Source organism: Temnothorax curvispinosus, unplaced genomic scaffold, assembly GCF_003070985.1.
Source record: "Temnothorax curvispinosus isolate PA1 unplaced genomic scaffold, ASM307098v1 QBEX01006861.1, whole genome shotgun sequence".
NCBI classification, from domain to species: domain Eukaryota; kingdom Metazoa; phylum Arthropoda; class Insecta; order Hymenoptera; family Formicidae; genus Temnothorax; species Temnothorax curvispinosus.
In genome coordinates, this window is record NW_020216641.1 from 831 (window position 1) to 16,165 (window position 15,335).

Consider the following 15,335-nt stretch of genomic DNA (forward strand, 5'->3'; position numbering starts at 1 on the left):
GAACCGTGACGTCAGACGCGAGAAATAACACGCTGAGAACGCTTTTGCGTGCCATTTTTATATAAAAAGATATTTGGATTTAAAAAAACACTCCAGGTCGCTTTAGCACACTTCTAAAATAGTCCGAAACTAACCTTTTTTGTTATAAGTTAATAATTAAGGGTGGTTAAATAACTATATGAGACTTGATGCAAAGTGTCATGATGCGATCAAGTGATTGTGCATCTGCAAGCTAGATTTCATATTACAGTCATTTTTCAGCTGTTGATTGATTGTCAACAAAAAAGATTAGTTTTCGGACTATTTTAAAAGTGTTAAAACGATCTGAAGTGTTTTTTTTTTCTAATCAAATATCTTGGTTAAAAAATAGCACGCAAGAATTCTCCATGTATTATTTCTCGCCTCTGACGTCACGATTTTCAATATGGCTGATTAAGTATCAAAAGCCTTAAAACTGTTTTATTTTTACGTAGATATAGTTGTTGAAAAATCACATAATTATTACTCTTTATAAATTAAGCTAGTATGGAAAAAGTCCGAAGTGCTCCTTATCCGATTTTGATGAGCTTTCAATATGTCGTTTTCTTAGATAAAAATAAGGGATACGTATTCTTTTGGTACATATCCAATCGTATGTTTAGAAGTTTAAAAAACTTCTTTCAAAAAGATCAAATTTTCTTTTTTGGGGTAAATATCTCCAAAAGTATTTAAAAGATAAAAAAAAATTTTTTAAACAAAAGTTGAATGATTTTAAGAATATTTTGAAACAGTGACAATGCTAATTAAAATATTTATTATTTAAAAAATTTTAAACGAATAAAAGAATTTAAAAACATTTTTGTCACTGTTTTCTCTCTCTCTCTCTCTCTCTCTCTCTTTCTCTCCATCTATCTCTCTTCATTCCATTCAACTTTTGTTTAAAAAACTTTCTCTATATCTCTTATAGCTACGGAGATATTTTCCCCGAAAAAGAAAATCTGATTCTTTTCAAAGGGGTGTTTACCTCCCTAAACATACGATTAGGCACGTATAAAAAAATACGCGTCCCTTATTTTTATATAATAATTATGTGATTTTTCAAAAAAACGACATATTAACAGTTCATCAAAATCAGATGGTGACACTTCGGATCTTTTCCTTAAATAATAAGTTCATCTAAAAAAAAGTTGATACAAGTAAGATACAAAAGAAAAGTTCAAGGTATAAGAAACAAAAAAATTACTTATATGTTTCAAGTTCTGTAAGGATATATCGTTTTATGTAGATATAACTATAACACGAATACATGTTGTATATTCTTTCCGACATTTTTGAAACTATTAAGACTCAGACGTATGCGGGAAAACGAGACGTACATATTGGACTCGCGTGGAAAAGATTCAGTTTGTTGTTATTCATCGAACGTCGTGTCCATTTTCGTATTTAAAAAAAAATCTTTCCGGCGAATTTTTTTCGTTTGACTTGACAACGCATCGAGCCTAAGTAATAAAGATAGCACGCTCGTCATACCTCGTAGATTCTGTTACTGCAGAATCTAACGCGATAAAATACAGAAGATCGTCTCTATATTTGGCGACAACTCCTGTCCCGTGAAGATAATAAATGCCGTGAGTTTATTATAGTTCTGTACCGTTGGGGAGAGAATCGCAGAGAAAATACGAAAGATGGAACCGAGGGTAAATTTGTCTATTTTTTTTAGGTTCTCGTGCGTCTTCGCATGAACGTCGACATCGAGCTTTGTACATTACCTTCGAGATCCGAGACTTCAGAAACACCGGGATCACACTTTCTTTCATCGCGAATGTCGAAAGCCCAAGATAGAATCGTATCTCCTATAGAACGCCTCTCGTACGTTTCGGAAATAATTGCCTCGCTAAACGTGTCCTTCTTCTATATATAGTTCCCCAAAAAATTATAATACATTCCTTATATCTCTGCGTACTAAGGAAAAAAAAAACAATCGGTGAGAATATCAATGGTACATAAAAAAATATCCAAATACGCGCCGTCGAAATGAGATGCCGTGAATTAAATGTAAACGACGAAACGTACGAAGGGCAAGGTTTTATCTTATTCTAGCGTGGTACGTCAGCTAGGTGATCACGGTGTTATGTGATATCCGCTAAAAGGTACTATATACACGTAATATAGTTACGGAGTAGCGTTTACATTTATCGTACAGATAGACAATATTAACCTGGATGTATTTCAAATTGCATACTCTGCTAAACAATTCCTTTATTTATCCTAACCGCTAAAAGGTTAACTAAAAATGTAATTCTGTACTTCTTACCGTCTCATCTTACTTTGTTTGCTCGCTAACTTACTTATATACTTAAAAAGTGCTTAAAATTAATTTCTTGTAGGCGTAGATATCTATGCATTAAACTCTTAAACACATGTTCGCTTTCGTACACCAATCAACGTCATCGTAGAAAAAAAGTAGTATTATTAATAATAGTAATAGTAGTAATAATATCAGTAACAATAATAAATTACAGGCGAAAGAATCCATACTAATCGATTAAAAATTGATCTATGGGCCTACAGTCGACGAGCGATAACGCTTGTACAATACACTCGGTAAAGCAGTATACTCGCACAAAGAAAAGAAACACAGAAAAATACAATGCACATAATATATAGACGTGTGTAAACGAAAAAAAAGTAAAGGAGAAACAAAACGTTTTTTTCTCCGCCGGTCGATCGATTGTTCAACCATTTCCGAAAGCCGATCGCTCCTCGAAAAGGCACGAGAAATTATAAATTTCAAGCCTCTTAGTTTCGTATCCGCAAGCTATAAGAAATCTGTGTGTCGTGTAGAAAAACTCCTACAAAGTATCATACGCGGGAGGGTTAAAAGTGAAGTCGCGAAGAAAATCGCAAGACATCGGCAAGACACTCGATAAAAAAAACTCGTCCCGGTTTCTCTTCAGTCCTTGCGCGATTATTAGCGTTGAACGACGCTGATTATTGATCCATGTGGACATTTATGCATTTGCAATAATTGCAAGGAACATTTGGAAGACCGCAATTGCCGACTTTGTTGGAAAGAATATACAACATGTATTCGTGTTATATCTACATAGACCGAAAAAGCAGCGAGTCCACGATCGCTCGTCCTCTCTAACTTACTCGTCAATGCGATACACGGCGACCTGGGGATGCCGTTTCTGTTAGTAAAGCGGCGGTCTCCCGGCTGTCATTCCGTTGCGTCGCCGACCACAACCAATCTCCCTATTGGATCAATAATCAGCGTCGTTCAACGCTAATAATCGCGCAAAAGCTAAGGGAAACCGGGACAGTATTTTTTATCGAGTGTCTTGCCGATGTCTTGCGATTTTCTTCGCGACTTCACTTTTAACCCTCCCGCGTATGATACTTTGTAGGAGTTTTTCTACATGACACACAAATGTCTTATAGCTTGCGGATACGAGACTAAGAGGCTTGGAATTTATAATTTCTCGTGCCTTTTCGAAAAGAGGAGCGATCGGCTTTCGGAAATGGTTGAACAATTGATCGACCGGCGGAGAAAAAAACGTTTTATTTTTCCTTTACTTTTTTTCGTTTACACGCGTCTATATATTATGTGCATTGTATTTTTCTGTGTTTCTTCTCTTTGTGCGAGTATACTGTTTCACCGAGTGTATGTACAAGCGTTATTGCTTGTCAAGTGTAGGCCCATAAACCAATTTTTAATCGATTAGTATGGATTCTTTCGCCTGTAATTTACTATTATTACTGATACTATTACTACTATTACTATTATTAATTCTACTACTTTTTTTCTACGATGACGTTGATTGGTGTACGAAAGCAAACATGTGTTTAAGAGTTTAATGCATAGATATCTACGCCTACAAGAAATTAATTTTAAGTACTTTTTAAGTATATAAGTAAGTTAGCGAGCAAACAAAGTAAGATGAGACGGTAAGAAGTACAGAATTACATTTTTAGTTAACCTTCTAGCGGTTAGGATAAATAAAGGAATTGTTTAGCAGAGTATGCAATTTAAAATACATCCAGGTTAATATTGTCTATATGTACAATAAATGTGAACGCTACTCCGTAATTATATTGCGTGTATATTGTTGCGCTTCGCTCGCTAGAATCGCGCTCACTCGCGTTTGCGACCGCGCACTCCCGGGACCGTGGAAATAACGACACTCGTTATTACAAAAAGAAGAACTCGGTTTATTCAAACTCGGAACGTAAATACAGAAAAAGCTTGGAGAGTAGGAACGAACGGTTCAAAACTCCAAAACAATCTGACAGGCGTTTTTATAAATTAATAAATCAATAACTGCGTCCCGTTGTCAAGGAACGCGCTTCGGCTTGAAACTTCCGCGAAGCAGAGCCAGATTCAGCCCACAAACGGGTGTCTCGGTACGGGCGCAACACTGCCTCCCCCCTCTTCAGATTGTCGTCCCCGACAATCCGGAGGAGCAGTTTCCTGACTGGGCAAACTTTTCCGTACGATTCCATGGTACCGGGACGGCCTCCTGCTCTACCCTGGGCTGCAGCCACAGGTTACAAGGCACCGTCCTCTCCTCGGTCCCAACCGTACTCCGGAAGTCCAGGACCATGTCCTCTTCCTCATGGAGCGAGTCCCCAATCGACATCTTTCGGAAGGAGATACTCTCTCCCCTTTGCCGACTCTAGGGCGATCCCTCATCAGTTCCCTCGCAGGAGACCTCGCTTCCCAACACAGGCCTCTTTTTCTCAGCTCCCGAAGTCGTCGTAGATGTCGCTGTTCCTCTTCTAAATTGTCGGACAAGGAGGGAAAGCTTACCGTGGACCCAACGTCTCGAAAGACTCCCCAAGTTTCTGCCTCTGCATTTGCCCTATGTCTCACGAAAAAACCACGGATCAAACAACCGTGAGAGAGGCAGTCTTCTAGCTTCGTAACTTATCCTTTGCCGGTATTAGGTTTGGCAACAAGCCAGCTCCCAAGATGTCCAACTCGGCGAGGAGTTACGACCGCTTCAGCTTCCGTAAATTTCTAAGAACAAAATAACACGCGCAGTAAACAATGTGACACAACAATCTTAATTTCTACCGTAATTAACCTTTCCCACAAATTATCACACCCAACTTAGTCCATAACAAGCCCTGTTCCCTACCAAACTCTATTGTCTCTCGGAAAAGGAAGCCAACCTATCCGCATTCACAATTTTCTTCTTATGTCTCACAGACCTTTGAATACAATAGACCACATCATTCAACTTTTTCACTATTAAAAAAGGTCCTTCTTAATTGCTCTGCAATTTAGGGGCTCTACCTTTCATCCTTCGAGGATTATAAAACCAAACTTTTTCCCCTTCTTGAAAAAGAGTTTGCCTGGCCTTCCGATCATACCAGGACTTTACTCGCAAAGACCTCACGTTCATTCGCTTCCTAACGTTGGAATGGATCCTATCCAATTTCTTCTTCAACCTCTCAACAAAACCTCCAACCGATTGAGTCCTTTCTCTCGGAGGACTTCCTAAAAACAGATCCAACGGCAACCTAAGATTTCGAGCAAAATATAGTTCTGCGGGAGTCATTCCAGTAGCCTCGTGCTTAGAAGATCTGTACGCTAATAAAAACATAGGAACCCAGCGATCCCAATCCCTCTGGTTTTCAGAAATATACTTCGCTAAATAATTAATAATAGTCTGATGTTGCCGCTTGACTTGCCTATCCGATTGTGAATGTAAAGCAGTTTTTCTCGTTTTTCTAATACCAAGGAGATTCATCAATTCTGCAGAGAGTTTAGACTCAAAATTTTTTCCCTGATCCGTATGGACCTCCAAGGGGACTCCGTGTCTAGAAATAATTTGATAAACAAAGACTTCTGCCACCGTATTTGCCCTAATATTCCTGAGAGGAAAAGCTTCTACCCATGTTCGTCAGTGCAGGGGGTGTAATGCACTAAGCTCTTTTTCACGATTAATGAAACTTTCGTTTATACTGAAGTAGAACTTTATTACGAGACACGTGAACAACCTCCTTCGACAATCGTTAGCGATCTGATCTTGCTCGCCGCGCATAGCTAGGAAACTCGAGAGTAGGGGCGGCATCCGCCCTAGCGCCACACACGGCTAACAGTTAAAGGAGTAGGAGGTGCGCAGCATGAGGGGCAGGCAACCGAGTTTGAATACTTTAACCACATTTAGGAGTACCATAATGCTCACCTCTGAACATGCCGCCCGCCTTGACAAATATTTATATTTTCAACTAAAACAAAATGAAGTCGCGACCTACCGTGCCTCGCTTGCTGGCCTTAACCTAATGTGGAGCACGTTCGTTTTTCTGAGCTTCGGGCTCTTCGACAGGGAGTGGACAAATCTTTACAATCGGTCTTTTATAAATGCCTTTGCTAATACGGACAGTTAAGATTCGTATTACGCCATCTGAACCGTGATGAACGCCATCAATTCTCGCCAGCACCCATTTCAACGGCATGGACTCATCTTCCTTCAGCATAACCAGCTGGCCTACTTCTAGGTTGGAGTGGGTTTCGGACTTCCACTTTGTTCTTCCCTGACAAACGGCTAGATACTCCTTGGACCATCTCGACCAAAAGTGCTGCTTCAACCGCTCCACGTGTTGCCACCGAGAAAGCCTGTTCATGGGTACGTCTAGAATATCAGGCTCTGGGTATGAGGTGAAAGAATCCCCTATCAGGAAATGAGCAGGTGTCAATGCGCTCAAGTCCAGGGGATCGTCCGACAACGGCGTTAATGGCCTCGAATTAAGAATTGCTTCAACCTGGGCCAATACCGTCATTATTTCTACCACCGTAAGGGATGCATCTTCTATAGTCTTCGTCAAATGCTGTTTCATCAACCAAACGGCAGCTTCCCACAATCCGCCGAAGTGGGGGGCCCTTGGCGGTATGAAATGCCAGTTCAAGCGCTCCTCAGCGGCGGCGTGCTGCAGATCCGGACTTTGAAATAGATCCTGCATCTCGTTATCTGCACCTCGAAAGTTCAGCCCGTTGTCCGAGTACATGTTTACCACCTTCCCCCTTCGGGAGATGAACCTTTTCAGGGCTCCTATGAAGGCCGCAGTGGTCATATCTTCGACCAGTTCCAGGTGGACAGCCTTAGTCACCATGCAAACGAAGATGGCAACATAAGCCTTGTACTGTTTGCTATTTCTCCGCACTCTGTCACGGACTAAGAACGGACCACAGTAGTCCACTCCAGTGTTGTGGAATGGCCTTGAAGCCGTCCGCTAAAACGGTGCGCGCGCAGCTAATCGGACAGCCCCGAGTGGTATTGAAGCGACTCTCCCAGGAGCAGTTGCATCGCGCGGAGCGGGCACAAACGCCGCTACCTCGACACGTCGAGGAACTGAGCACATGGGACATGGTCCCATGTACCTCGAGAGGTGTCACGACGCACCAGGCGGTGCGAACGATGACAAGCACCGAGCGATGGGGCTCGCCGCAGGAGATGGAGGCGATCAGGCGAGCGGCCGAGGCGTTTGGCTGCGCCTTCCAGGTGCAGCTTACCCGAACCACCGTCGAAGAGACGGTAGTATTGACGGCGGTGCCGCAATCCGCGGCACAGGACGAGCCGGACGAGGAGGAGTTCCGGAGCGTTTCTTCGGGGGAGGACTCCTCGGACGAATAAGAAGATGCCCCGGCCAAGGCCAGCCCTCCCATAGCGCTCCGAGGACGGATCCCGATAGGGAGCCCAAGCCCCACGACTTCTTATTTTGTCTTCCCGTTAGCAACGAGTAACGATATTTATTTTGTGTTATTTTGATCCGTCCGGCGCATTTAGAATAAGGTTTGCGACAGCGGTCGCCGAGCAGCGGCTCATTTCATTAAAAATTTAAATATGTTTCTTTCCCGATCCATCTTTCATTTATTTTCATTGAGCGGCAATAAAGTACACGGCCCGACCTTGAGATATAATTATGATTTTTGTTTGCTTTGCGCATGGATCGCGGTAACGCGCGGAAAAGCACGGCGGTCGAGCCACACACAATCTTTAACGCGGGGCACGCGAGCCCAGATTCGCACTAGTCGCGGAATATAGCGAAGCGTATAACGATTTGGAATAGCGCGGTCACCGAGTACCGAAACCGTGAGAGCTACGCGAGTAATAGTCACATGGTCCAAACCGCAAGGCCCCAAAATAGCGGACCAGCGATAGAGCGTTGCGATTCGAACCCGGGATAGCACGATGGCGCACCGCGGTAGCTAGGTGGTAGAATCGTGCGTGCCGCAGGAATAATAGCGACGCGGTCCGAACCGCGGAGTCACAAAATAGGTGACCAGCGAAAGAGCGACGCGATACGGTCACTGGATCGGAAGATAGCGAACCAAGGTAGCTAGGTGGTCGAACCGCGCGTGATGAGGGACTGATAGCCACACGATCCGAACCGCGAGGTCGAAAAATAGGGGACCGGCCGAAGAGCGACGCGATCCGACCGCTGGGTAACCAGATAGGTAGCTAGGCGTCATCCGCAGGAAAAACCCAGCGGGTCACAGCCAACGGGACCTGGTACATCCGAGGAACAGGTCGCCGTCAAAATCCGATCACCCGGACGCGAGATACGGCGACGTGTCGGCCAAGTCGATACCCGGACGTCGTCCACAGGGACTGAGTCCGGAAAGACCGGGCCGTGAAAACGAGACCCGGAGTTCGCCGTCAACGGCGGACGTCGCGAACGCGACCCAGACATCTTCCTCGAGAAGTCGACCCGGGGTCGCCTAAAGGAACGTAGGAGAAGACGTGCGCACGGCGTCGTCGTAGGTTGAAAATTACGAGTGGTGGAAAACCACTATTCGGGGGCCGTTTCAGGGCATCGCGTACATGGTACTACAAGTGGAAATTTTCACCGCGAACATCTGGCACGGCCAGAAGTTGTCAACACCTATTGTAACTGCGTAGCGGCGAACATCTGGCGCGGCTAAAAGTCGTAAACACCTATTGTTAACGCGGAGAACGGAAAAGTACCGCGAAGAGAAAGCGGCCGAGACCCCATGGTAGGGGTAACTTACCAGAGGTAAGGAGCCCGAGAGAGGAATATTCCTTGAGGCAGTCTCTCGTGGGCGCTCGTAGGTATAACACCTGTCTCGTGCGTATATCTCGGCGTGTCGTTGTAATTATCGCGATTACGTACCGAATTACGAATTGAACGTACCACAGCGTCCGAAACAAACGGGAACGCCCGCGAAACGTGTTACTCGTCGCCGATACGAAAGGCAAATGGTTTTGACGTACCGTAAACGAAAACTTCGCACTTTGCGAGACGTGCGACCGCCATCTTGTGCGGGAACAACAATTGTGAACAACCATCTGTGTGAAATGACAATCTTGAATAAATGGAAGAATTATTTGTGAAAATATATACGTAGTTATCGATTTCTTACCTTCTACTTACCTGATCAAGCGGAGTGGTCAGCCATCTTGCGTGGGAGCCCATCCGGGTCGTAGATTATCATCGGGTCTGCAACGGAGGAGGCCATAGGCGAGGACCCCGTGGCGGAAACCTGAAAAGAAACGGCATTAAACATAGTTCTGGCGACAGTTCTCATACTTATCTCGTGTCGCGACATCTTCCATACGCGGTGATCCTGGACGGCGGTGAGCAGCGGTGATCCATGACATCGGCGATGCTGATGAGGATCGCGTAGTGGAAACCTGAAAATAAAAGAGAATTAGTTAGTTAATTAACCTTAATGCTGGGACTTACCCGATCAAGCGGTTGTCGCGCCATCTTGGTTGCACGTTGAGACAAGCCGGTGATTGATATCGGGTATCCGAGGGGAGACGACGCAGATGAAGACCCCGTGGCGGGAATCTAAAAAGGAAGAAGGATTAGGGAGTTAGTGGACACGTACTTACCTGATCAAGCGGTGGTCATCCATCGTTGAACCTGGGCGACTTTGGGAGGCGATTGATATCGAGTCCCTGAGGACGGGCGATGGTGAAGAGGACCCCGTGGCGGGATTCTAAAAATAGAATTATTTAAACAAATTGATTGACCATATCGTCGTTCACGTCAAAGATACTTACCTTCTCGGTAGAAATAGCTCAAACCGAGTGGCGACCGATGACTTATAAAACAAAATAGCGTGTCTCGTAGCCCGATTATGCATCGTCCGGTTACAGCCTAACAGGAGTAACCCGAGCCTTCGGGAGCTAACCCATAATTTGCTGACACAGTACGGGCGACGCCTTGGCACATCTCACGCAATTCCGAATGCTTCTCCTGATCTCGTTTCTTGCAGCGAGAGGCCAGTACTCGTCCCTTATTGAGGTTAGCGTCGCTTGAGCGCCCGCGTAGAACAATTTTTGATGCTTGTCTCTGATGATCAGTCTCGCGACGTGGTGCGTCGATCGGCAGTATGATCGGATGCTTGGTGGCCTCGGGCAGCTGCGCGTTTTCCAGCCTTCCACCTACTCGCAGTATCTCACAGTTATCTAGATATGGATTTAGGCTGTACAACCTAGAACCTCTGGGAACGCTTTCGTGGCACCTTAATAATTTTATTTCCTTCTCAAATTCTTGCGCCTGAGTGATCCGGATCAACGCGACCCGCGCTTTGTTTATTTTCGACGCGGATATGCAACCCGTTTTACGATTTTTCACCCCGTATCTCGAGTTGTAACAAAATCTTAAGATGTACGCTATTACCCGCAACAATTTGCCTAACAAGGAGTATTGATAGTAGGGTATGATTGCTTCCTGCAAGGAGGTTTCCGCCATCAGTACCTCTACCCGCTCTTCGAGTACAGTTTTGCTGGATAGTTCTGCGCCCTCTGCAGGCCATTCATTTTCGCTCAAGCGTAACCATCGCGGACCTTCCCACCAGAGTGTTGAACCCTTTAATTTCTCCGGAGTTGCACCACGAGAGATCAAATCAGCCGGGTTTTCTTTTGATTTTATATGGTGCCACGCAGAGGGCGACGAGCCATCCTGTATCTCACTAACACGATTTGAGACGAACGTCTTCCATCGTCTCGCCGGCGAACTTAACCATGCTAGGATTATTTGCGAATCCGTCCAATAACGACGCTTGTACACTCTCACGTTTAGGATGGAGGCCACCTTGTTCATCAATCTAATCAAAAGAACCGCCGCGCATAGCTTTAACCGTGGCAGAGACAATGTTTTTAACGGCGCCACTCTAGATTTGGAACAAAGTAAAGCAGTCAAAACGCCGTCTTCTCTCACGTATATGCATGCCCCGTATGCCTGCTCGCTCGCGTCACAAAACCCGTGCAGCTGTATCCCAGAGTCGGGATTTTTCGAGATTACCAACCTAGGAATCTCTATAAACTCCAACGGTGTAGTTGGGATTTTATCTGACACCAAGCCTTGTGAATCCTCATGGGCACCGAATCGTCCCAACCAAACATTACATGCCCATAAGGATTGTATTAAGATTTTCGCCGCGGTAATTATAGGGCCTACCAATCCCAATGGATCGAACAGCTTAGATACTTCTGCTAACATTACCCTTTTTGTTATCCTGTTTTCTTGTTTGACAATCGGACTTTTGTAAAGTAGTATGTCTCTACTCGGATTCCATAAGATGCCTAGTAGCTTTGATTCTTGTTCTTTACACAAATTCACCGATGGTTTTTTTACGCGCGCCTTTTCTTGCGGATCTAATTGTATATGAATTCCATTTGTGAAGCTCAAAGCCTCCTAGCGCCAATAGATCGGTTACTTGCTTTTTTAAATCCTTGACGCCTTGCATCGTGGCAGCCCCGGTTAATAGATCATCTACGTAGAAATCTCTGACAACGACCTCTGAAGCTAAGGGAAATCTTTTTCTCTCGAGCTCTGCTAATTTCTGCAAGCATTTGATTGCCAGGAATGCGGATGCTTTCTGGCCGTATGTTACGGTAAGTAGTTCTAGAGTTAGGAGCGTCGCCGCGGGGTTTGGTCGCCAAAGGATAGTCTGTAAAGGCACATGCTCTGCATGCTCTTCATGGACCCTAATCTGCCTGTACATCTTCCGTATATCCGCGCACAGCACATATAGAAAGAATCTAAATTGCAGCAGAATAGAGAACAAATCGGATTGAATCACGGGACCATTGTACAATGCGTCGTTTAGAGAAAGGCCTTTTGAATCTTTGCTTGACGCATCAAATACTACTCGCGTTTTGGTAGAAGTGGCCTCTTCTTTTATTACGACTTGATGGGGAAGAAAGATCCTTTTCGTCTTAGATATTGATTTGTTAGCCGGCCTCATATGCCCTAACTCCAAATATTTGTTCATGAACTTAACATATTCGGCCCCAAGTTCTGGATTTTTCTTTAACTTTCTTTCTACCGATAGAAGCCGTTTCATCGCGTGACTCTCGGAGTCGCCTAACTTATCTAATATTTTTCGATTCACCGGCAGCTTTACTATAAACCTACCTTTGGCATCCCTCGAATAGGTGTTCTCAAAGAATTCCTTTACGCATTTTTCTTCCTCCGTTAAGCTCTTTTGAGTTAAACTATCCTCTATTTGCCAAAACTTATTTACTGCCTCGCATAAGCTTTCCTCCATGCTTAAATGGCAAAAAATACTTTTAGCGTCGCTATTTTGCCCTGTCACGACCCCAGCTATTATCCAACCGAGCGTTGTTTTTTGCAAGGTTGGCTTGTTCTTGCCCAGCTTGATTTGTCCTACACAGACGAGATCCCAGAATTTTTCGGCTCCTATCAACAAGTCTACTTCCCCTGGAATGTGGAACTTAGGATCTGCTAATCTAATATTGTTCGGTATCTCTAGTCCCCCCGCATCTATTTTAACCGCGGGCAGGCCTCTCGTGATGCAAGGTATTACTACGCATTTTAAATCCGTATTGAATAAATCAAAGCGGGAAGTGGCGCTCAGGTCAACTATTTTTAAGGCGCGTGAGATTTGCTGGTTTATCCCATTAATGTGGATTTGTGTCTTGTTACCCCGGAGCCCTAGCTTATTCATAAATTTCTCCGAGATGAAATTGGATTGGGATCCGTTATCTAGCAGCGCCCTTCCCTCTATGAACTGGCCGCGCCTATCTCTAATCCTTACTACCGCTGTAGAGAGCAACACTTGCTTCGGCGCTGCAGCTTCTACTAAATTTGCATGATTACACGAGACGCTATTCGTATTCGAATCTTGTTCCGGCTTTAGGTTTGACTGCTTAGCTTTGTTTTCCGTATCATTTCCCGTCTCCACATGCAACAGCGAACTATGCTTTTTACCGCACTTTTTGCAATTACCAGCTATGCAATCCTTAGCTAAATGCTTAGGCCGTAGGCAGTTTAAACACAGGCCCTTGATTCTCGCTTGATTGGTACGCTCTTCCACGGTTAACCCTTGAAACGTTTTACATTGGTATATTTGATGCTCGCCTTTACAATAAACACACTTAGCATTTGCGGCAGTCGCATGCGCAGCGGTAATTTTATTGGGTTTACCCTTACATGAGTTTGTACTTACATGCGATTGTTGATTTGCTACCGCTTCTAACGTTTGGCATCTTTTAGTTAGGAACGCGACTAGTTCCTGGAAATTGGGCATAATGGTCGGTCCCAGCGCGTTTTCCCACTCCTTTATGGTGGCGAGGTCCAATTTGCTAGTCACTATGTGGATCAGCAAATCGTCCCATTGATCCGTGGGCCTTTTCAGTGCCTGCAAGGCTCGAGTATGCTTTAGAACGCCATTCAGTATTTGCCTAATCGCAGTTCCGTTTTCCTTTCTCGCCGCTGGTAAATCAAATATCGCATTTATATGATTTTGCACAATCAACCTTTTATTATCGTAACTTTCTTGCAATCTAGCCCAAGCATTCACATAATTTATGCCCGAAATTTCTAACGAGGCTATGCTCTCCGCGGCCTCGCTCTTTAACGAGGATTTCAAATAATGGAATCTTTGCACGTCATTTATTGATTGGTTCGAATGTATTAAGGAATTGAATACGTCGTAAAAGGCGTGGCATTTTTCGTATTGACCGGAAAAGGTAGGCAATTCTATTTTGGGCAATCTCACGCGAGCGGAAACCTTCTTTAATGAAGCGGAATCTCACTTCCGATAATACGAGCAGAACCCAAGGAAACTTCGAAGCTGCTTCTTGCTATGCGGAATCGGCCAATCCTTCACAGCAGAGATCTTTTCCGGATCCGTAGTAACGCCCCCCGAAGAGACTATATGTCCCAAGTATTTCACTTTTTTCGCAAAAAGAATACACTTTTTAGGGTTTACTTTAAGATCAGTTGAACGAAATCGTACTTTCCTTAAATTCTCCAGCATTTCATCAAAATTTTTACCAAAAATTATCACATTGTCCAAGTAGATCAAACAAATCTTATATAATAACCCTAGCAATATTTTTTCCATTAACCGCTGAAAGGAAGCGGGGGCATTACATAGCCCAAAAGGCATTACAGTAAATTGCCATAATTCTCATCCAATAGAAAAGACAGTCTTCTCCTTGTCCTCGGAACGAATCTTTATCTGCCAATAACCACTTTTAAGATCTAGAGTGCAAAACCAAAAGTTACCTGAAAACTGATCAAAAATATCGTTTATTCTGGGAAAAGGAAACGAATCTTTCTTAGTTATTACATTAATTAATCTAAAATCGACGCAAAACCTTAACGTCCCATCTTTTTTTCTCACTAAAACAGCAGGTAAAACCCACGGGCTTTGTGACTCTTCAATGACCCCTTGTTTCCTCATTTCCTCAATAACCTTATCTACTTTATCTCGCATTCGTAAGGGAATTCGACGAGGAACTTGCTTAATAGGAAAAGAATTTTCTAAATTGATGACATGCTCCACGATTCCACAATTTCCAGCAACAATCTCCTCGAAAAATACGTCCTGGTACTCTTCTAAAAAATCTGAAAAGATTTCCTTTTGAGTCTCGTTTGAAGAATTGTTAGTATAGAGCTCTTTCAAGAATGGGGCTCTTTCGGAAGAAACTTGGATTCGAGAACAACTCAAAACCTTTTTTTTGCCAGACTCTGAAGAACCAAAAGCAAATTCAAAAACATTTTCTAAATTTACCTTCTCCAAGAAATCTACACCCAGTAAACAATCATCATCCATTTCGATTACGTACATAGGAATCTCCACGGAATACCTCCCTAAAAGGACCCTTGCGATGACCTTGAATTCGATTGGAACTTTTTCTCCAGAGGGATACCTAAAAAAATTTTCCTCAGTTTGGATAATGTGTTTGCCCTCTCTAACCATTCTCCTACTGAGAACCGAAACGTCTGAGCCCGTATCTATTTTGAAACTACACTCGTTACCATCTAACCTCCCCTTATAACTAAAATAATTGGAACTTGACTTAATCCGATTAATAAAAAACACTTGGGGACTGTTAACA

At 43.8% G+C, this 15,335-nt stretch overlaps 3 protein-coding genes across 3 annotated transcripts; all 3 read right to left on the reverse strand.

Moving 5' to 3' along the window:
* Positions 1-6,270: 6,270 nt before the first annotated feature.
* On the reverse strand, positions 6,271-7,101 carry LOC112456444. The gene has a single exon (XM_025018975.1). The coding sequence runs from the start codon at positions 7,099-7,101 to the stop codon at positions 6,271-6,273; it is 831 nt and encodes a 276-aa protein (XP_024874743.1).
* A 3,015-nt stretch (positions 7,102-10,116) lies between these two features.
* On the reverse strand, positions 10,117-11,463 carry LOC112456445. The gene has a single exon (XM_025018976.1). The coding sequence runs from the start codon at positions 11,461-11,463 to the stop codon at positions 10,117-10,119; it is 1,347 nt and encodes a 448-aa protein (XP_024874744.1).
* Positions 11,464-11,569: 106 nt separating this feature from the next.
* Positions 11,570-15,049, reverse strand: LOC112456446. Its single transcript, XM_025018977.1, has 2 exons — positions 15,008-15,049; positions 11,570-13,840 (listed from the first exon to the last, which is right to left on the reverse strand). Exons 1-2 carry the CDS (start codon positions 15,047-15,049, stop codon positions 11,570-11,572), a joined length of 2,313 nt encoding a protein of 770 aa, XP_024874745.1.
* Between the last annotated feature and the right edge of the window lie 286 nt (positions 15,050-15,335).